At 40.2% G+C, this 22,774-nt stretch overlaps 4 protein-coding genes and 2 long non-coding RNA genes across 6 annotated transcripts in view; 3 read left to right on the top strand and 3 right to left on the bottom strand.

The window, feature by feature from the left end:
* Window positions 1–22,774, top strand: part of LOC124312826 (exportin-1-like) — a 639,300-nt gene that overhangs the window by 194,984 nt on the left and 421,542 nt on the right. The gene's annotated exons all lie outside the window — the stretch shown is intronic.
* LOC124313665 lies at window positions 1,871–7,404 on the bottom strand. The gene is made up of 7 exons (XR_006910968.1): window positions 7,324–7,404; window positions 6,943–7,203; window positions 6,742–6,869; window positions 4,762–5,003; window positions 4,593–4,680; window positions 3,772–3,848; window positions 1,871–2,020 (listed from the first exon to the last, which is right to left on the bottom strand). It is a non-coding gene; the product is annotated as an uncharacterized LOC124313665 (long non-coding RNA).
* LOC124313320 (serine/threonine-protein kinase/endoribonuclease IRE2-like) lies at window positions 12,665–13,673 on the bottom strand. Its single transcript, XM_046778188.1, has 2 exons — window positions 13,211–13,673; window positions 12,665–13,148 (listed from the first exon to the last, which is right to left on the bottom strand). The coding sequence occupies exons 1-2, from the start codon at window positions 13,501–13,503 to the stop codon at window positions 12,701–12,703; spliced, it is 741 nt and encodes a 246-aa protein (XP_046634144.1). The 5' UTR covers window positions 13,504–13,673; the 3' UTR covers window positions 12,665–12,700.
* Window positions 13,800–14,298, bottom strand: LOC124313702. Its single transcript, XR_006911007.1, has 3 exons — window positions 14,259–14,298; window positions 14,028–14,095; window positions 13,800–13,970 (listed from the first exon to the last, which is right to left on the bottom strand). It is a non-coding gene; the product is annotated as an uncharacterized LOC124313702 (long non-coding RNA).
* Window positions 14,984–19,141, top strand: LOC124313731 (transcription elongation factor SPT6-like). The gene is made up of 9 exons (XM_046778543.1): window positions 14,984–15,112; window positions 15,179–15,277; window positions 15,345–15,479; window positions 15,544–16,746; window positions 16,815–17,278; window positions 17,314–17,650; window positions 17,712–17,930; window positions 17,993–18,310; window positions 18,380–19,141. The coding sequence occupies exons 1-9, from the start codon at window positions 14,984–14,986 to the stop codon at window positions 19,139–19,141; spliced, it is 3,666 nt and encodes a 1,221-aa protein (XP_046634499.1).
* Window positions 21,629–22,208, top strand: LOC124313530 (neuropeptide-like protein 31). The gene is made up of 3 exons (XM_046778498.1): window positions 21,629–21,674; window positions 21,764–21,881; window positions 21,953–22,208. The coding sequence occupies exons 1-3, from the start codon at window positions 21,657–21,659 to the stop codon at window positions 22,051–22,053; spliced, it is 237 nt and encodes a 78-aa protein (XP_046634454.1). The 5' UTR covers window positions 21,629–21,656; the 3' UTR covers window positions 22,054–22,208.

The raw sequence follows: 22,774 nt of genomic DNA, 5'->3' as shown, positions 1-22,774 counted from the left end.
TGGCAGCCACGGTGTGCATCCATTCAATTGAAACCGGGATGAATGATGAGCACAACGGAAGGCATGTCGACCAGGTGTCGACGTTTCCGGCTGATCTGCGACGTCAGTTTTGCACTGCCCCATTTTGGCACTGTGTTTTCTATCAAATAAACACACACGGTTGAAACAGTTCACGGCACCATCATTTCTTACATACTACCCCGACTACAGCGCGAATCAAACTCAAATTATACGCCCCCGATTGAGACCTTCAGAATTTTGTTTAGCCTTGACGTAATGGCAGCAAACTGGAGGGAGAGATAAGTACAAATCTCATTTTGACGTCCCACACCCCATTTATGATGGAAGAAAGAAATACAAGAGGGGAAAAAGAAACTAAGAAAAGTAAAGAAGAAAAATGCGTACCGATCCTCTTTTAAAAAAATGCTCCATCCAAGACATCCATTTTGACGACAAAAGACCCGGGATGTAGATACCGGTTGAAAAAGAATTAGGTTAAATTCAATTCAGTTAAAAAAAGAGAAAAATAAACATTTTCGTTACCTCTTTTCATCGGGTTTGTATCGGCTCTATCCCTCGCTGAATTGTGACAAAAATGATTGAGTTTTTAATAATGTAAATACCGTACAAGATTAAAATTCATTGTCATCTTGATTCGGTCGCCATCAGTCGGGATCGATGTAACACTGAATTGCTCATCAATCATTTCCAAGTATAGAGTCGCTGGTTGACGTGGGGGTAAAAAGAAACTGGAGTGGGCAGTATACCTGTATACGGTCCATTCGCCCACCATCCGGTTGAACGAGATGAAAAAAGATGTAGGGACTAAAGTAATACAAGATAATTACAGCACGGAAATATCCGCTCTATAATCCGATGAATGCAGCAACAAGATATTTATTGTAGTCCCGTCACGCAATAACGGACGTTCGGTGGAAACGGATAGTGATCTGGAAGCAAAAGTCGCGTCGCGAGTGGTTCGATTGAATAACGGATCATATCAAATTGATTTGCCATGCATCTATAAACTATTGTATACGGAGTATACCTGAAATTGATTTTTAGGTTAAAACATCGGATAGGTACATACAATATTTTCGACGTGGACTGGCTCAACAAAATGTGTCGTTTCCACAGCAACAGACGGAATATAGGGACTAGAGGTTTCCATTCTGGTCCTGTTTTTCATCCTCGTTTTTATTTTGTATTGGCGATAGACACGTAAGGTATACCCGAGAAAGCCGACACTTACGCATCTTTTCCTATTTTTCACTAAAACATTCAAATGAAAATTATCCATCAAAACAACATAAAAGCGGAGTTGTACACGAGAGTGCAAGGAATAGATAGGCGACCACTGCGGATATAAGAACAAACGGACAAACTCGCAAAGTGGTTGACAGTTAGTAAACTTGCCCAGTAGTTAACAGCGGAGCTAGCGAAAAAATAAAATAGGAAAAGGGAGATTCTTTCTTATTCGATTCCCAAAGTCCATCTGATCCTCAATGTCTTTTTTAGCATTACCTCTCTTAATACCTGCTGGTGCAGGTATTGGGCTCGGCACTTTGATCATATGAGTCTTTTCATCAACACCCAATTCGCTGAATGGCCAGCACAGCCGCGTCATCTGGGTAACGACAAATATTAAAGAATTAAATCATCTGGCATCCAATAGAAATATCATTTCAATATTACCTTGCCCAGTCACGTTGGAGTGGCAATCCCACAGGATTTTCGGGGCCGCTCAAAGGAGGTCTTATCCTCGAATACCTGGCGACCCGATGGAATTTCACGTAATCAAATTTTAATTGTAACGAAAAGGATTTGGATAATAAATGGCTTCTTTTCCTTTGAATTTGCAGGTAGTCGAAATGGTCCGAGTGACGGAAAACCGACTGGAGCCGCCGGCGAATGGGCGGGGACTTTTCAGCTATCTCTTCGATAACGTTGAGTTTAATTTGCCAATTTTCTTCTTGATAGACTTCCAATGGCCAAATCTTGTTGAAATTAATAAGACGACCTAAAAAGTAGAATATCGAAACAGCAAAATTAATTGCTGATTGACACACGATTTAACCGATTTAACAGTGATATTTTCTTATTTTGAGCGAAAAATTTCAAAGTAACCGATTTTTCTAAAAACTTTTATCGCCTTGATCTGTCACAGAAATGCGAATTTTTAATTCAAGATGTGGCGCCGTCACCCCAGCGCCTTAAAATCGTCGATCTGACAGCCTACTGGTTTTACGGGAGTTTAGGGTTCCTCATTCCCGCACCCGATGAAGCGGCCAACATCAACGCCGTCGTCAAACCGTTTCAATGGCCGGTACGTATACACTCACAAATATTTGAGATATTTTTATTCAACAGCATTTGTTTATCAACCGTCAGGTTTGGTTGGGACTCGGGGTGTCCATGGGATGCGTCATTGCAGTTTTGCATTTAATCCAGCGCTACTTGCATTATCGATCGACAATCGATTTAAAACAAAACGAAGAAAAGAAAAGTCAGAAAAGGGGTCGGATTGGCGTCAAGAAATGGCAAACTGGAAAACAATACTTCTACGTCTTCGGCAATTTGCTATCGCAAGGTTTCTATAAGAATTTCGACACTAAACAAGTTTTGGAATGGACGTAAGAGGAAGTCATGGGTACGAAAGTCAAAGTAATTTAAAAATTAGGTAGTGTTTGCCTATCGGAACGAACACCCTATCGACTAGTCGCTGGCGTTTGGAGTTTGGACCCTGGCCGCTTTCATCTTCGTCCAGGCCTACACATCCACTCTGATCACCTACATAGTGACGCCAGTCAATCAACCATTAATTACTTCCGCCTACGACATAGCGGAAAGTAGCGACACATCCAGTTATTCGTCAGAAAAATGGGAACCGCAGATAATCTCATCTCGGCAAGTTCAAATTTTGTTGTAACAGATATCGTTCCGTTGATTTGATTCTTCTTTCCATTTGAACTTGCTCAGAATGAAAACAACACGGGCCTGAACCTGAAACTACACGAAAGGCTCAACTCTAACCCAAATTCTCGATGCACTTTGGTGTCTGATTGCATCAATAAGATTACACCGGGATCAGGAAACGTCTTTCTTGAAGTATAAGACATTTCAAAATTTATTACAATCAATCAAATGAAAAATAGCATTTGTCTTTTATCAAATTTCATTACCAAATTAGGCAATTGTTTACCTCAAAGATGAAGTAAGAGCAGATTTCCGAAAGACTGGCAAGTGCAACTTGCAAGTAGCAAACAGCATTTTTATATCAGGCCCTTCAATGTTGGCCCTAGTCAAAAACAGTCCCTACACCAAAAGTATCGATCGCGGGTAAGCAATCAAATTCATTCAATTTTTCGCCGCTTTAATAACCAAGCAACTGTTTTCCCGCTGCCCATCAATTAAATAGATTATTGGATTTGCAACAAACTGGACTGCTGGACTACTGGGACCTGTGGTTTCGCCCCATGTCCCCTCAATGTACGGGAAATGTCCAAAGTGGGAAAACAATGCCGAAAAACAAACTTGCTCCACTTTCCTTAAAAAAATTGACAGGTGCATTTCTCGTCATTGCCGTTTGATTTGGCCTTTCTCTTTTAGCATTTCTGTGCGAAAAAATCATTTCTATGCCTGACCGCCACAGCATCCGCACCCGAACGCACAATAACAGATAGTAATACCGTTTTCTAATCATGTTCCAAGTAATGCAAGTATACCCATCCATAAGTATAAAATCAATTAAGATATTAAGAGTTTTCAGACCTTGTCGTGGGCTCTTCTGGCTCTCAATTCCTCAGTAGAATTGATGAAACCAATTCGCTTTCTCTATGCCATGCGACCTTAAACAAAACAAAATGTCACAAAATTAACAATGGATACAATGGAACACAAATAAAACCCTGAGTAGTTTCTAACTTAAGCTATTTTTCTAGTTACAGGTCCGCTATACTATTGAAAACTATCACATGAGCAAAGTAAATCAATCAATTAACGTTGATGATTGGCATGTGCGAGATGTTTAAACTGATGTGTTATTCCAGAGCTCAGTTTTTCAGTGCGCAATGTACTTCTGGGATACAATATATTGACACCAAAATAAAATTAGAATTGCCAATGAACAACCAACGAGCAAGCTTCTCTAGACTCGATTAGCTATAAATTTGTAAGCACTTAGGCCTACTAGGACTTGACGTCAAAGCATTGCTTCAGACATCCCAAAGTTTCAGCATCAATTGATTAGAAATGGCCAATCACGAGATGAAATCCCAAAGAGGCAATTATTTACGTGTGAATAAAACATCTGCGTATCTACTCGACTATTATCTTCTCCTTAATGACATGTAGTTGAGAGAGTGTAGCCGTAACATATAATATAAAATAAATCCTATCATCTCCTACTGATCAGTCTTCGTTGGCCACGATCAGTCCAAAGATATCTCATTCGTGGCGCGGATGTCTAATTACATGAGGGAAATAAAAACAATCCGCTTAGATAAACCTTACTGGCCTAAAATGATTTGGAGTGGGTCCAAAGAGCTCCAGGCACAACGGGCTGTAACCGACTATGGATTTGTCAGCATTACCTTTGCTCATTTGGTTGACCGTTTCAAGTTGTGACTCAGCAACGTCGTCGACGTGGAATTCCCTCAACGGTCGGCACCTTCGAGTCATCTGGGTAGTACAAGATTGTGATTTTATTTCTTTACATATTTACTGATGAAATAAATTTTCACGAAAAAAAAAATCAATCACCTGGATGTGGCAAAATAATTTCCGCTTTAGCCTCGTTGGCAAGGCAACCCAAAGGGGTTGTCTGGGCCACTCAAAGGCGGCGTCGCTGATCCGATGGTCCGAGTGACGGAAAACCGACTGGAGCCACCAGAAAATGGGAGGGGACTTTTCAGTTACTTCTTTGATAAAGTTGAGTTTACCGATTCAATTTTCTGCTCACTATAACCTCCACATAATCAGTTGTAAAAAATTAGAAGACGTACCTAAAAAGAATAAAAATCAAAATAACCAAATAAATTGTTGACTGAAAACGTGATTTAACATTTAAATATTATTAACGACAATTGGGGATTAACTTCAGTAACCGATAAATGTTTTCCCCAATCTATCACAGCAATGCGACTTTTTAATTCAAGATGTGGTGCCGACATTTCAACGTAATAAAATAGTCGATCTGACAGCCTACTGGTTTAACGGAAATGTAGCGATCCTCATTCCCGCCCCTCACGAAACGGCCAACATCAACGCCGTCGTCAAACCATTTCAATGGCCGGTTCGTACACTCACAAATGATAACATTTTCCTATTCAACATTTGTTGATCTATCGACAGGTTTGGCTAGGACTTGGCATTTCAATCGCATGCGTCATCGCAATGTTGAATTTAATTCAACACTACTTGAACTATCGATCGACAATCGATGACGATTTAAAACATATTGAAGAAAAGAAAAGTCAGAAAAGGGGTCGGATTGACGTCAAGAAATGGCAAATTGGAAAACAATAATTCTACGTCTTGGGAAATTTGCTTTCGCAAGGTTATTATTATTTCTTCACCACTTACTCTTTTTGTCGAGGGGAAAATTTGGAAACAAAATTTACAAGTTTTTCATAATTAGGTGGCATTTGTTCTTCGAAATGGATACCCTATCGATTTGTCGCTGGCGTGTGGACACTGGCCGCTTTCTTCTTCGTCCAGGCCTGCACCTCAACTCTCTTCACTTACATAGTGACACCAACGCAGCAACCGTTAATTACTTCCGTCTACGACATAGCGGAAAGTAGCGACACATCCAGTTATTCGTAAAAAAAGCGGGAACTCCAGACAGTATCATCTCGGCAAGATCACATTAAGTTTTAACGCGTCTATCAGCATTCCTTTCAACTTAAAATTCACAGAACAAAAACAACACGGGCCTCAACCTGAAACTACAAGAGAGGCTCAACTCTAACCCAAATTCGCGGTGCACTTTAGCGTCCGACTGCATCAATTTCATTACACCAGGATCAAGGAACGCCTATCTTGACGTAAAAAATATTTTTTTCTTTCCAAAAAACTAAAAACTTTGTCGCCTTCAAATTTAATTATCAATTAGGCAAATCTTTACCTGAAAGACGCAATCAGAGAAAACTTTCAAAAGATTGGGAAATGCAACTTGCAAATAGCGAAGGGGATATTTCTGTCGTCGTTTGCAACACTTGCTCTATCGAAAACAGTCCCTACACCAAAAGTATTAACCGCGGGTAGGCAATGTAATTGACTCAATATTCCACCGCTTTAATAACCCAAGTACTTTTTTTCTATTGGCAATAAACTGGACAGACTATTGGATTTGCAACAAACTGGACTGCTCGACTACTGGGACCTGTGGTTTCGCCCCATATCCTCTCAATGTACGGGAAATGTACAAAGTGGGAAAGCAATGTCGAAAAACAAACTTGATCCACTTTCCTTAAAAAAATTGACAGGTGCATTTCTCGTCATTGCCGTTGGATTTGGCCTTTCTCTTTTAGCATTTCTGTGCGAAAAAATCATTTCTATGCCTGACCGCCACAGCATCCGCACCCGAATCGTTCAAATCAGTAACCCCCAATAAATCGATCGAAATGCGGTGAAATCCCCTCCTTTTTTTAAATATGAACCATGGTGGTTTTGGCCAAAGCCAAAAAGATATTCGATGCGTGTATACAGAATCTCTATTATCAATAGCTCTGTTCTTACCTTGAACTTGGTGTCGACTTATACCAGGGTGGCTGGGTGGCTAAATAACACGCATGATCAACGAATTTTATCCGATCTCAAATTTAGCACGAAATGTAGACTGCATGTCATCAATGTTCTCTGGTTTCCTGTAGAATTAAAATAAATTAGCTAGAGTTCTTGAAATACAATCAAACTATAGAAATGCCAAATAAATTTTACCGCTCAAGGAAATCAAGGCAACTGCTGGTGATTACCGATGGAAGAAAATTCGGATTCAAGATTTCTGATTGTTAACTTCTTCTTTCATCTCCCATAGCTCCTTTACTAGAAGATGAAGAGGCGCTGCAATTCACTTAAATTACAGATTTTATAACTGAAAACTCTGCTATACCTTGCAAGTCTTTTTCGTCTTCACAACAAAACGGAAAGTTACCTGTCCTCGTATTTTGTATTGACATGTAAAAGGTCACGCTAGGGGATCTGCAAGTCATGCTCAAATTAATATTGAATGAGGGTCTGCTGGCTTAGTAAACGCAAGAGATCGTCGGCTGATATCAATAACTCAATTATTTACTAGGCTAATAGATTTGTTCGACCTACCAGAACATTCCGCCATGGATTGTTTCGCTTATTTAATTTCCTTTAGTGGTTTTTCGACGATATTCAATTGGATTGTGTTAAGTCATTCAACTAGACGAGAAAAAAAATATATAGTCACCAGCCGTAACAAACAAATTTTACAAGTCCAGCACAATAACAAATTCAAACCAAGGGAAATATGAAACAATAAGTCACCTCGTCTACGTAGATTCTATTCTGCATCAACTGATGTGTGGAGTTGACACAAAAGATATTCCCTTGACAGCTGCAGCGTAGCAACAAGATTGTCTAGAAGCAAATCATTTCAGCCATTAATGAAGTGCATTCATTCATAGAAATAACTTTTTACCAAGCACAAAGGACAGATTCGTAGGAAAATCAAAATCAGAAATTTAAAAATATGTGCATTGACATTCAAATCGAAGGCTACCTTTGATTGTCTTGAAATAACTGGAGGCTATGGCAAGCTTCAACGCGAAGGAAAGTGAAAGATTATTCAAGGCTTTTTGGCTGCTGGCATGTCCTACACATGAATAAAATAGTACCAAAATGAAACAAGAACATTTCGAAAGAATCGTCATAGCATTTCAAAGACCTTTTCTAGGGTAGGTGAATAAATTATTGATGATGTTGCTCCGTCTCCAAAACAAACAGTTTGTTACATGGCGTCGCGTTTGTGCAGTTTCATACTGATGGACCATTAGTAGATAAACCTATTAAAGAAGTTGTCTTTTCGGTGATTTCAAGCAGTTGACAGTTCAATCGACTGACTCACCATCATGTCTCATTTGACTTTCTTGGCAGTCACTTGCTTCACCAGCATTTTAATCAGGGCCTGCCTTTCATCCACACCGAATCCACTGAATGGCCAACACCTCCGCGTCATCTGGGTAGGAGGACAATTTATTCCTTTGATAAAATGTATTCACCTAATTAGAATTACCCGTATCGTTATTCTATTTTCCGTGAATAAGCCGCGTTGGAGTGGCAACCCCAATGGATTATCAGGGCCGCTGAAAGGGTGTGTTATTCTCGAATACCCGTCGAGTCGATTTAATTTCACGCAAGCAAATGATTACTTTTAAATTGTAGGTGAAAACCAAATCAAATTACTTGTATATTTCCGCGGGTACGAGATGGTGCGGGTAACTGAAAACTGGTTAGAGCCGCAGGTAATTAGACGAGGACTCTTCAGCTACTTGTTCGATAACGTTGAGTTCCATTCGGTTTAATTCTTTTGCTAAATTAAGGTGCACCTGTAAAGTAAAAAAAAATAGATAGGATAGAATAGAAAATAAAATAGAGTCGTTTAAAAATAGATTTGAGGTCTTAACGTTTGATTCTAGCGTCCATTTCAGTAGCACATAAAATATTTCTCAAACAGACACGCTATACAAATCCGGTCGATTTATATAGAGAATACAATAACAAATGTTTCACTTTTTCTATCACAGCAATCTGACTTGTTGATCCAAGACGTTTTACCAATATCGAACCGACACAAAGTTGTTGACATGACGACGGTTTGGTACTTTGCAAATCTCGGTTTTCTAATTCCAGCATAAGGCCAACATCGGAGCCGTCGTCAAACCGTTTCAATGGCCCGTATGTATAGTCCCTCAACCTTAAACGTATTACGTAAAATGCACCGAATGATTCCAAAATTGAAATTGAATTTTTTTTTTAAGGTTTGGCTAGGTCTCGGACTATTGATTTTAGTCGTCATCGCCTTTTTGAATGCACTGCAACGCTACCACCAGTCGAATAATCGAACTAGAAAACATGAGGGAAGTGATTTGACTAACCGTCAAGGGACAAAAAGAAACCAACGAAGCCAATACCTTTACGTGTTTGGCAACTTGTTGTCACAAGGTATTCATGACTTGATTAATGATTAGAAAATTTGAAGAAGCAATAAACCCATCATGACTTTTTGTTTTTAAAAAACAAAATAGGTGGTCGATGCCCCTCGGAAGCGTTTGCCCTTTCGTCTAGTCGCTGGTGTTTGGTGTCTGGCCGCTTTCATCTTCGTCCAGGCCTACAACTCTACTCTTTTCACTTATGTTGTAGTTCCGGTCAATTATCCGCTCATTAATTCCGTCTACGACATGGCCGATCGTAGAGATATAAATTTGATGGTTAGGAAGGCTGGAACACCGGATCTAGTCATTTCGGCAAGTTAATAAGGAAGGATAAATAAGGATTGAATAAATAATTGAATTTCACACAATACACAGGACATGAATAACACTGGACTGTACACCAAACTGCTCGAAAGACTCAACTCATTCCCTGAATCTCGGTGCACTTTGGTGTCCAATTGCATTAAATTCGTCACTCCAGGATCGAACAACATCTTCCTTGATGTAACTTAACAAATTTTTAAAGCTCGAAAAACTTTTCAGACTATTCCTTTATATAGTCACAGATCTATCACCTGGATGCCATCCGACAAGATTTTGCAAAGACTGGGAAATGCAATTTGCAAATAGCAAAAGAATTATTCACGCCGACGATCGCATCGTTAGCATTAAGAAAAAACAGTCCCTACACTAGAAGCATAAACCAAGGGTAAGCCAATTATCAATGATAATTGGAATAGTACCATCAGTTGACACGGTTCACCATCAAATTGTTGAGACGGTGTCAGTCAAATCAAAAGAATTTTAGAGTTGCATCAAATTGGATTGTTCAACTACTGGGACCTGTGGTTTCGACCCATGCCTCCTCAATGCATGGAAAAATACCCAAAGTGGATACAAAAAGCCGAAAAATAAACCAAAATCACTTTCCTTGAAAAATCTGACTGGCTCCCTTTTCATTTTCTCCGTGAGAAATTCATCTCCCTAACTCACTGCTGCTCTAGTAAACGTATAACTCCGTTCAAAACAAATGTTTGACGAACCGCTGAGAGCTGTTTTACTATTAAATCGGCACCACAAATCACTAACGAAATATCCATGTTAATAAAAAAGAAAATCTGGAATCCCTTGTCAGTCCTACTACAATCGAGACTCGTCATGGAGAATTGACAAACAGAAAACAGACTCAACCTCTGATCGCTGGGACCGGCCTGATTGACGTCGCTATTTAAAAGAAAACTTAAGCTTATTCTTTTAATTTGAAGTCCCTGCTAGGAACAAAGAAAAATTTGATAGCAATTGCAATTTCGACAATATTCCTCGCATTATCATTTGAAGGTAACTTGATTGTCATTTGTCAAGTCACATTCGATCGAAATCAATAATAATACGATTGCAATATTTTTTTTTAGAAGTTCCAATTACCTCCTAATTAATGCATCAGTCGAAACTCGAACTTCTATTCTTAATTTATAGTTATCCAGTTCCAAAGAGCGATGTCGAAGTGGATTCACTCTCACTGTATTATTAAGGGTTTTCTAGTTTTCTAGTTTAACGTTTTTCTATTTTCTAGACAAAAACACGGCCGGTTTGTAAACGTTGTATAGGGAATTGTATCACGAAACAAGTGGAGCAAAATGGGCGACATTCGACTGAAATGATTCAACTCACCGTTTCTCTGACGAAAATCATGATTGCGTCGTCGTCGTCGTCCAACAAAACAATTTGGCGGGACACTGGGCAGACGAAATACACACGACAAGACACTGCGGGGATTAAAACACACTGATTTATGCAGAGTTTCAAATGATGTCACTTTGTGGCGAATTCAAAAGTCCAAAGTGAATTATTTTCGCGTCGAATAAAAATTGTTGTTCGGGTAAGGGGTAAAATGTGTGTCGTGAGGGGTTGAAAACGGCAGTCAGACTGACCTCGAAACGAATTTTCGTTGCCAACTCTCGCCAGATGGACTGGCTAAAGGGGGTGGGGTAAACTCCCATCCTCAACCTTTCACAAACCCCCCCACCACCACCCTTATACTTATATACACGCATAGATGGCCAGAGGGAGTTTTTCTTCTTTCGAAACCACCCTTAGCTCCGCCTACTTTTTTTTCTCTCTCTCTTCCTTTTTTCATGCCAGTTTGAATAAGTCGAACGCGCCAAAAACATCGACGGTCGTGTGTCATTTTTCCTTGTGTGACAATAGAAAAAGAATTGATTTGAGAGATTACCTCATTTTGTACGAAAATTTTTATTTAATAATACGTGAATCTCGCAATTCGGGTGGGCGAAAGAGCATTTTGGAAAATCATAACGGTACAGCGTGACTTTCATAAAGTGCCAAGAGCTTTATATTACGGCCGCTAGGTAGCACAACCTGCAGAGCAGAATTTGAAAGAACTAAAATCACGCTTATAAAATCGTGCATTTATTAATAATGGTGATTGGGAATAATTTAGATTAATATTTATTAAAATATTTATTTGAAGTCATACAATACACACAATTAAATGCAAATTTTTTCATTTAGTTAAACTCTCAAGTCGAAGTTTTTACCTCTTCTTATTACTGGTATCCTGTTCATTTTCCAAATTACGCTGACGTTTTAAAGGTTCGTTGCCGCTATTTTCTAAACAATCCGATGGTGCCGGTTATTGAAGTGCATCGACAACTGCTGACATTTTCGGTCGTGAATGAGGATCGTTTTGAATCATTTTTTCTATGATGGAGAAGGCGAAATGTTCCTTTGATAACTCTAAACACGATTAATAAACAAGATTTTGATTAAAAAGCAAGTTAAATAATAAATTAAGGAATTGCTTACGATTTAGATTGACTTGGATCCCGTTGTTTATATTGCCTTGGGCAGTGTTATCGTCCCCGAACGGATGCATTCCTTGTTTCAAAAAGAAGAAAAAGACGCGGCAGTATTTATCTAATGATGTCAGACATTTCTCGATGGCTCTGTATCTGTAAATGAAGATGAAAAAAAAAGTAATTCACTGTGTAAAGTAGAGAAAAGTTATTTATAAAAATGATGCAAAACATTTACGTGAAATCATCATCTGATGAGGAATCAAAGATTTTGACAATATTGGGATGACTCAGATTTTGTAAAGCTGTTAATTCGACTTCCTTTCGGTTTTCTCGGAGCCATTGCATTCGCTTGATAACAACTTCAACTCCGTCATAACGGCCCAGGTATACGTGTCCGTAACCACCGCTATCCAAAAAATGTTCTCGAGAGAATTGAATAGTCCCAACTGTGACGAGATTCTTCATTGGTTGAACTAATTCCAAGTGAGCGTTGAGTACGGACTTTTTGGACAGCTCAGCAGGTCATTTTGTAGGATCTTTTTGAGTCATCCAACGGATCCATCCCATTGCAAAATGTCCAATAGTCATTTTCTCTACATAGAAGTTAATAATTGTAATTATATAGTTCAGACATGTAATAAATGGAATGTAAACACTTACCAATCAAGTTGAACTGATTTCCTTCGCAAGTATTTTTTAATATTTCGTGGGTTGCATCCCCAAACAAATGGCAGCCTTATTGCTCAGGAAATAGAAGAAAACACTTCCAGCGGCAAAGATGTCGCTTTCTTTTGTAGATTGCCCATCAGTAGAATCACATTCAAGCAATTCTGGAGCTAAACAATACTGTGAACTTGGAAATCCACTAATCAAACGTTTCGTTGAGTGACCATCATTTAAACTTGACGTAGTCAATCCAAAATCTGACAACTTGATTTGCGGATCTTTTCTTGACGAAATCGAAACGTTGGTGGGTTTGATCGACCTGTGAACGAGGTTCTGCTCGTGGATGTACTCCAATCCACTGATGAGCTGGAAACAAAATTGCTCTTCAGACGGAATCGGTCCGTTATATTTCTTTGGATCGTCTTCTGGAAGGAAAAATTGGTCCATAGATGCCACATGCAATTCCATCCCAAAATATCTGAATGAAATCATAGTGATTATAATCAACGACTTAATAAACTTAACATGTTACAAACTTACTTGTAAAGATCATCTTGATCGAAATGAAGCAAACGAACAATATTCGAGTGATCCAATCGTTTCAGTTCCTCAAAGGATTTTGTGGTGCAATTCTTCCATGGAACTCTTTTGACAGCCAGTGGCGATCCTTCAAATGTTCCAACGTGATAAACAAGGGAAAGAGTTCCTATGCTGCACAGCAAATTTCGGCTGTCATATTGCAGCAATGACAGTCGGTTTGTCGGATGAAGGGGTGTCACTTGGTCGATGACCTTTGATAAAGAAATCCTCTTCTCAGGATCGTTTTCGAGCATTAGAAGGATGAAAGGACGGGGAATTTATGGTTCTATTTAATTTGCAGCATGCACATCCTTGGTAGAGTAGTTGTATCAACCAATCAGTTTGGCTCAAGACTTGGTTGACATTGATGTGCTCCCCAAATTAGAGAGACCTTTGCTCGCACTGACACTTCCTTTCCTTTGGTGTATAACTACAGATAAAGCGATAGAAATATAAACACATTATTACTCAAATGAATAACACAAGCAATTTAGTTACATTGAGGGTGCTGGAATATCCATTTTCGACAGTTCTTCGGCATCGAAATGGGTTTGACTTCTTTTCACATGTGTAATCTCGTAAAATCTTTGATGATTGAGAGAAGCATTTAGAGCTCCATACTAGCAGAACTTTACACGTTGTCTGAATACTTTAATAGCGAAATCCACTTGATAATCATGAAGAAGGGGGTTTTGTTTTGTTTGGCAAAGTAGACTAACTCCTGATAATTACTGCGACATTAGTTTAATTCTGAAATCAAACTCTTTTTATTACTGACTTATTTTTGTTTTGATTTGATTCACACAAGCTGTCTGCTATGCGTTGCCAAGTCCCTCTATAGTATGGCTATATAAAAAGGTTTGGTTTAGTGTCGCTTTGGTCTTCTGACTTTTTGTTCAAAAGTCGTAGAAAAGAAAAATAATTGGGCATGTGACATTTTGGGGAGAAGACGCAAGGATCATTTTTCGTTTTGGTCTACATTCGTCTTGGTCTTTTGTCATTTATTTACCTAATTTTGTGCCACTGTCGCAATGGTCTATTGACGCATTGGTCTTCCGCACCGGACTCCCACCAGAGTCCAGTCTCCTCTATTACTCTGCCCAAACGGAGTTCCGTAGAAATCGCTTTTTTATTCTTTGAATTGCAATATAATTATTATTATTAATAATTTTGAATTCATTTAATTATAAACGCCGTGTTAGACATTATTTTATTTTTTCCGTTTGGTGGTGAACGTGAGAAATGCAAATTGCAACATATTCACATTTCAAAAACAATATCAAATAAGTTGCTGTTTAGACCTCACCTTCAGCTCAATCGTTTTTCCACTCCAATAAAACGTGCAACGTTAACAAGATTACAACACACTTGTGTTACATTAATACATTTGTCCTGCCGGCCTCTTTATAAACATTCATACAGCCAGTGAGGTAGTAAAATGACCTTGAAATTTTATTGATTCCCTAGTGCTGCCATTTTCTTTCATATTCCTTGAAGCAGGTTTTCTTTCCACCCTGGAGAGCTAGTACTCTCAGTGGTTGGGCTTTTCAACGTTATTACAGTGTAGGAAAGAAAACCTGCATGGAAGTTGTTACAATTTAGCAATCTGCACCACGTAAAAAAAATAAGCAATGTGCTAAATTTGTCTGGCTGCTTCTTGACTTGTGTTGCCACACACAGGCGATGTAGCTATATACAAAAGCTTTCTAAAGCTTATTCATTATTTTGATGCAGATGAGTGAAGAATATTTTGGAGCAGATAGTAGCAGCATTGAAACCTCTAGTGGTAGTAAACGAAAAAGAGATGATGAAGAGGAATTGGATGACCAACTTAGTGAAGAAAACTTGGGCTGCAAAATCAAGGTACATACATCTGTAATTTAATTAAAAACTCTTGATCCACAATTTAAATAATTTATCCCTTTTCAGGATAAGAAAACAACTTTAGTCAGAGTCAAAAGGATTGACGATGATGAGTCTGATGATAGCCAAAATCAAGATGAAGAAAAGTATGAGGGTGAACAAAAGGTGAAACTTTATTTAGTATTGCAATAGTTTTGTTTCTTATTTATAATGGTAAACATTAATTCACCAGATTCAAAAAACGGATATGCCGGAACGCATGCAACTACGTAACATTCCCATTACGTCTGTTGGTTCTGATGAATTGGAGTCAGAAGTCGAGTGGATTTTCAAGCATGGTTTTTCCAAAGCGTCAATATCCAATCAGGTACGGAAATTTAAATTTAACTTCACGCAAGGCAATTTCTTAATTCCCTTTTCAAACCGTAAAGGACGGTACGGCAGATGGACGGGAAGATGTGATAAAGGGAAAGATTCGTAATGCTCTCGAATTCATTCGCAATCAACACTTCGAAGTCCCTTTTATAGCCTTCTATCGTAAAGAATACGTCCTACCAGAATTGAGCGTGAATGACCTTTGGAAAGTCCACAAGTTTGATGAAAAGTGGACCAAACTGCAGACACGTAAAAACAACATGATGCGACTCTTCAAGAAGATGCAAAAATATCAATCGGAGAAGCTCACGCAGAATTTGACGAAATCTATTCCTAAGAACGTGCGTGTTCTTAAAGATGAAGACATCGACACATTGAGAATGGTCCAATCCAGTGAAGAGTTGAGCGACGTTTACAATCACTTCACCCTTTACTACGGCAATGATGTACCTGCCATGCGAGAAGAATACCGTCGAAGGAAAAGAGAAGAAGCCAAAGAACGGCGAAGCTCAGCAGCCAGGCGAAGATTGAATGACTTGGGTGAAGACTTGCGCGACCCAGATGATGTGAATGCTGACTTATACTCTCGTGGCGCCAGTGCTGGTCTTGATGGGTTGCTAAGGAAATACGGTTTATCTCGCATCGAGCAGTTCGCCGACAATTACCAACGACACGACATTCATCAAAGTCAAACAACAAAAGATCCTTGCGATGTTGCCCTCGAATATGCCTTCTCCAAGTTTCCAAACGCTGCTGAATTTCTCAAAGCGGCAAACTACATGTTGGCTGTACAAATCGCTAAAGAACCTTCGGTTCGTAAGTTTGTCCGTGAATCTTTTTTTGAACGCGCTCGTTTTGATGTCATCCCTACGAAGGAAGGCTTGAAGAAAATCGACGAGATGCACGACCTTTATTCTCTCAAATTCCTTAAAAACAAGCCAGTGCGGGATTTAGTCAATGATCAATTCCTCCGACTGTGGGTCGCTGAGCAAGACAAGTTGCTAACCATTGTCTTCCAAACGAAAATTGATGGAGCCACTACCGCCAGTTACCTTGACGACATGAAGTCACTCCTTACCCGCGACGAATCCAGCAAACTCGTACAGGAATGGGATGATCTGCGTAAAGAAATCATCGATCTTGCCCTCAGTAAATTTGTATTACCGTCACTGGTCAAAGAACTCAAGGAAAAGCTGTTGAACGAAGCACAAGACTTTGTAAAGAGAGCTTGCTGCCAACAATTATACAACTGGCTCAACGTAAGTTTTATCGTGACACAAATATTCTTTCCATTTCATTAACCAAACATTTAATTATTAATTTATAGGTGGCCCCTTACGAAGTCAACTTTCGTGACAATGAAGGTTGGGACACTGAAAATGGAATCACAGTCCTGGGTCTCAGCTATGGAGAAGATAAAAAAGAAACAGTTTATGGTTGTTTGATCAAAGGCGATGGTGAATTATCCAATCAAATTCGTCTGGAACACATTCTGAACGGCACAACTGCTGAGAAGGAGAAGACCCTAAAGACGATGAAGAATTTTATCTCCAGTTTCAAGCCTCATGGGATCGCCGTGAGTGCCGAGTCAAAGGAAGCCATAATGCTGGTTGAAAAATTGCGAGCAATAATATCTGAGCTTGTCAAGGAAAAGAAGTGCCCAATGATCAATGTCGTACTAGTCGACAACAGTTTGGCCAAAGTGTGTGCAAAGTCGACTCGGGCCGATTTCCCTCAAGATTGGCTGTTTGGCGAAGCAATCACCATAGCAAGAGTTCTCCAGGTAAATTTGTGATCAGCTTCATTAATTTTTAACTGGAATTCAGTCAAACTTCAATATTTTTTTTTATTCAGGACCCGCTTATTGCATACTCGCAACTGTGTAATGCCGACAAAGACATCCTCAATCTCAAATATCATCCGTTGCAATATCAACTATCCAAAGAAGAACTCTTCGAAGGTCTCTATCTTGAATTTGTGAACCGAACGAACGAAGTTGGTGTTGACATCAATCGCGCCATCAAACACCCACGCACGGCGCATTTGATTCAATTCATATGCGGTCTCGGACCCCGAAAAGCTGACGATTTGATGAAAACCCTGAAGAACCAGCGATTAGAGAATCGATCTCAGTTGGAGACTGCTTGTCACATGGGTCCAAAGGTAAATTAACTACATGGCTACAATTTTGTCAAGACAATCTTCTAAATCAATTTGGTTATAGGTGTTCACTAACTGCGCTGGCTTCATAAAAATCGACACACATTTGTCGGGTGACGGTGCCGAGTCGCAGGTCGAAGTGCTAGATGGTTCTCGTGTCCATCCGGAAATCTACCATTGGGCTCGTAATTTCGCTGTAGCTGCTCTCAAGTACCATGGTGGAAAAGATGTCGACCCTGATGGTGCAGTGAAAAAGATTCTGGAAGCCCCCAAAAAGCTCGAAGTATGTTTAAAGTTGTTCCCTATTTATGTAAGACTTATTCTACGTTTAATTGTGTTTGGCAGGGTTTGGATTTGGATGCCCTTGCTGCTTATATTGAGCATCAAGGTTACGGCAACACACGAATTACTTTGGAGAGCATTCGCTCTGAACTACTCCATCTCTACAAGGATGGTCGGCCGTCATATCAAGCGCCCTCACATGAAGAAGATATCTTCAACATGATTACCAAAGAAACTCCGCAAACCTTTTATAAGGGCAAAATGGTCTTGGCAACCGTCACCGGCTTCCAACGTCGTAAACCCAAGCGAGAAGAACTGGACAAAGCCAATCCAAAGAAAAACGAAACCACCGGCTTGTGGCAATGCCCATTTTGTCTGCAGGTAAAATTGTTGTGCCTAATATTTCAAATATGTCTTCAATGCCATTAATTTATTGATTTATTTTAACAGAATGATTTCACTGATCTGTCAGAAGTTTGGAATCATTTTGATGCTGGATCTTGCAGTGGTCAGGCGATTGGTGTGAGCATCTGCTTGGAGAATGGACTGTCTGGATTTCTTCCTATGAAGTGCCTCTCTGATTCTAACGTCACTAATCCGGAAGAACGTGTCCGTCTAGGACAGACGATCCATTGTCGCATAACCAAGATCAATTTCGAAGACTTTTCCGTTGATGTCACTTCAAGATCTTCCGATTTGAATGACATAAATGGTGTATGGCGACCACCAAAGGATCCTTTCTACGATGGACCAGCTGAAAAGGCCATGTTAAAGGCAGAAGAGGATGCCAAAAAGCTTCGTCAAAGGAACACAGAAAGTGTCGTTGTTCATCCGGCTTCAAACACATCGAATACGACCGAAAGGAGGTCAGGGGGTCCCTCGTCCCGTTCCAGGTCACGCAGTCCGAATCGGGGCCGGACTGCCCGTACGATCGGATCGAGCAGCAGAAGTCGATCACCGTTGCATCAATCATCACCTTTGAGACGTCCGTCACCTCGTCCCCCTGCTTTGCCGCCGGTCGGAGCCCCTGCCCCATCATTGATCGTCGCTCCGCCCTGGTTCCACAATATGCAATGCCCACATTTCAGAGATCATAGTCAATGCCCGAGGGGCAATCTCTGCCCGTATGTCACCGGTCCATACCAGCCGGATCTGCAGTTAATGGAAGCATTGGACATGCCTGGAAGAGATCCACCACAAAATCCTCAGTAGCCATTCTATCTGCGGGGGCACCGCTGGCGATGATGGGCCAACTCCGATTCATCTGACTTAACTCTTTGACTGTCTTTCGGAGAGGGTGGTGTGTGTGTGTGTTGGGTGCTTTGCTGGCCGCGGTTTATTTCTCCTATTTTTAACGTCGCCTCCCCAAAATTATTTTTTTCTTCTTCCTCTATTGTTATTAAGGAGCTAGCCGGATCGTTTCCTCAAGACTTTGTCTTTTTTTTCCTTTTTTGATTAATCGAACTCTCTCTCTAGAAATAAAAAAGACACTTTTTGTGTGTGCGGATGTCCTTCCGCCATTATACTCACGTCTTCCATCTATCCGATTGGCGATATTTATTAGATTTTAGGGACCTACCACCCGAATATTCTCCCCCCACCTGGAGAGATGCTGCCGATGATGGTTAATAATACCTGCTATTTCTTCCGCACTCGAGGCTGATGGGATCTGTCGATATTTTTAGTCTGCGTGTTGTGATGGATTTTTTTGTCGCCGCGGAGAGTAAAAGTGGCGCAACTGCTGCCGCCGGCAGTGTTTGTGTGTGTGTGTTGGCCCAGGTGACGAAATCCCATCTCCGTTCTTCTCCTAGCCTCTGGATTGATGTCTACTCTGGCGTAATAAACTCGTTTGCTGGCCTCTTTTGCACCACCTCTATTTAGGCGGCTGTAGGGTTCGGCCCGACGTCCAATCTATAAATAGTGCGGATGGAGGAATTGCTGGAGCAAGCTCGCTCCCCCCCTTGAGCTAAAAAGTGGATGGATATCGACGGGGTGGGTGGGTCTCGAGTCATCGACAAAAGAGTTAGTTCCCGGGCCGGAGGAGACTTATCTAGTCCGCCATCCATCGAACGATCAAAAGAGAGAAGATATTGAAAAGTTTTTTGGGTGGTTTTTATTTTCTATTATTATTTGATTGTGTGTGAATAATTGAAAAGACTGGAGAAACCGATTTGATTTTGGTCGGGTAAATTTGTATGTATCCAGGGTGGAGATGGACGGAATGCCTGCCGAAGTGGTGAATCGACGCGGACTCTACGACGTGACACTCTACCGGGTCGTCCACGACCGCTCACTCCGCCAGGAGACGATTTTCGAGTGCGTCTTGTCCATTCCGGCCACGGAGTATCAAATCGCTCGGAGACTCATTTATACTATCCAGGTCCCGTTTTATTTTTATTTTTATTTTACCTTTTATTCTTATTATTCAATTTTCTTTCCATCGACATTTTTTTGGTTAGTGGGTCGAGTATAGAGTGCTGAAGGCCTATTCCGTAAACGTTGATCGATTCCGGCCGCATTTACTTATCCATTTTCCCTTTTTTTATTTATTATTATTCCCCAGAAACCAAAATCCAATACGCGCTGTGCATTTCTTGTGGTCGATTTTTTTTTTCACCGGGATTCTAATTTTCCTCCTTTTAACCGTTTTGCCCGCCCCAGAATAAACGGAGAGAGAAGTAAATAGAGCAACTGCAGCTCGTAGAAATTTAGGTAATTTGAAAAATTGAATATTTCCCGCCCGTCGTAAATGAATTCTTGTCAGAAAGAAGGAGGGACTTAATTGAATCCCGACGACGTTCACTTTGCGACCCGTTTTTTCGTTCGTTCGTTCGTTTGTAAAAGAAAAAATGGCCGGAAAAGATTCAAAGTTTTTTTGGAAGATTGGCTCCCAAAACTAAATCGAAGCCCTTTCTGTCGCGGTTTTTTTATCAAATTCTTGAACAAAATTGGATCGATATCAACAACCTATTCACAGACATTTCCGATATAGTCGACAAACAACCCCCCAAAAAAGTTGCCTTGGCTGCTGGTTCACACACGCACAAGGCTGGGCTGGGCGTGGTCTGGGCTTGAAACCAAAAATTTCTCTCTATAAGAAAGAAAGACAAATCAAAAGTTTCTATCCCGGTGTCATTGTTTTTCATGAACAAATGAAACCACACGTCGATCGATCAAAATGATAACAATTAGATTCTTCGTGGTGGTGAGGTGGATTTTTGATTATTCCGATTTATTCAAGCCCATTCTTTGATTGAGACTTTTGATACTTCATAAAATGGTGGGAGAGAAATGAAGATGGGGAATGGCGACCGAGGTAAAAGGGGGTAAATGGTGAGGCCGTTTCTATTCCTTGTCGAGATTCTTTTTTTTATTTTTATGATTATTTTATGAAGAGGAGAGAGCCATTTGATGTGCGCTTCCATCATCCTCTGAGCAGCCATTCAAGCTATATAACTTACCGTGGAGAGATCGGACCGTGAAGCACAACCTCTTTTGATCATTAATTCAACCCAAAAGGAGATTTCTTCTTCCTTCTTTTTTCTCTTGTGTGCCTGTGTGTTTGCTGTAACCTAAAGAAAGAGAGAAAACTTTGGAAGGAATAAGAAGAAGAGCAAAGGAGAAACTACTACTGCTGCTGCTAGGGTTCGTTTTAAAAACTGCACCACTGCACTCGCCGTCGTTTTCAATTTTAAATGTCAGCATCAACTCGAGAACCAACAACGACATGAGTCGCAGTATCTTGGTAAAGTTATTTTGTTTTGAATAGTTGTGCTAATCAGACGTGAAAATGTTGTCGACTATTTGCTAAAGATTCCATTTGCTTGTTTCCAGCTGAGTCTTTGCGTCCTGTTGGCCGTTGTGGCCGCGTTCATCGTAGAGGCCGCACCCCAACGTGAGAAACGCCAACTGGACGGCAGCTTGGGCGGACTCCTTGGAGGTGGAGGTTATGGTAATACAAATAAATCATTTATTAAATGTCTAACGATTGAGCATGATGTTTAGTTTTATGATCAATCGCAGGGCAACAGTATGGCGGATACGATGGATACAATCAAGCATACGGCGGATTCGGCGGGGGTTACGGTGGTTACGGTGGAGGACGATCTCACGAAAGATATTAATTTGCTCAATTCTTTCCGTTCAATTGTGCTACTCACGTTTTAACGATCTTAACGATTTTAACTCAGACACGAAATTGGTGCACTGTTTAAATTACAGCGCGACCAAAATTGTTTTTTAATAACTTGGAAAATAAACAAAGATTCGTTACAACAGATTGAGTGTACCTTTTAAATGTCGCGGTAAAATTGAATGACACGCATGAGTCGCGTCGTCTGCCATCATTTGCGTCCAACTTCCTGAATTTGAGGCACCAACTTCCACGTCAGTTCAATGCCAATTCTTTACTGTTGAATCTATATCAATGCTCTTCTTTTAGTATTTTACTCTTTTATTTATGCTATAGTTCCAAATTAATTTGGCTTTGTCCGTTGGCCAGCATCACTTATGCTGGCATTCCCTTATGCAGCGACTTGCGAGTTGAGCATAGACAAAATTCAAGAAAGTTAATGCAATAGCATTGATTTAATGTTTGCAAAAATGTGTTGCATGTTTGCCTCATACTAGAAAAATTCCCCTCAACTCAACGGATTTTTTGTTTTAACGATTTCGTCGCAATTACGGAAGGCATTCTTCAATAGTTCGTTAGATGTCACTATCGCGGCTGCCAAGTGAGTCTTCTGTCTCGAATATAGATGGCGTGCTTTTCCTACGTCGTCTGCTTTTCGTCATTTTTCTTCATTTGAATTTTGGTGCACATGTTTGGACTTTGGTCTTTGGAGT

This window comes from Daphnia pulicaria, chromosome 9 (assembly GCF_021234035.1).
Source record: "Daphnia pulicaria isolate SC F1-1A chromosome 9, SC_F0-13Bv2, whole genome shotgun sequence".
NCBI lineage: Eukaryota > Metazoa > Arthropoda > Branchiopoda > Diplostraca > Daphniidae > Daphnia > Daphnia pulicaria.
This window is presented reverse-complemented; position numbering and strand designations above follow the sequence as displayed.

What these genes read in the sequence shown, in the direction of transcription:
- LOC124313731 (XM_046778543.1), top strand. Translation starts at nt 14,984, where the DNA reads ATGAGTGAAGAATATTTTGGAGCAGATAGTAGCAGCATTGAAACCTCT. An exon ending in AGTATGAGGGTGAACAAAAG is followed by an intron (nt 15,278 to 15,344) that starts GTGAAACTTTAT and finishes TTAATTCACCAG; the next exon opens with ATTCAAAAAACGGATATGCC. An exon ending in AAGCGTCAATATCCAATCAG is followed by an intron (nt 15,480 to 15,543) that starts GTACGGAAATTT and finishes CAAACCGTAAAG; the next exon opens with GACGGTACGGCAGATGGACG.
- LOC124313530 (XM_046778498.1), top strand. An exon ending in CCTTGGAGGTGGAGGTTATG is followed by an intron (nt 21,882 to 21,952) that starts GTAATACAAATA and finishes GATCAATCGCAG; the next exon opens with GGCAACAGTATGGCGGATAC.
- LOC124313320 (XM_046778188.1), bottom strand. Translation starts at nt 13,503, where the DNA reads ATGCTCGAAAACGATCCTGAGAAGAGGATTTCTTTATCAAAGGTCATC. An exon ending in GATCAAGATGATCTTTACAA is followed by an intron (nt 13,149 to 13,210) that starts GTAAGTTTGTAA and finishes GATTTCATTCAG; the next exon opens with ATATTTTGGGATGGAATTGC.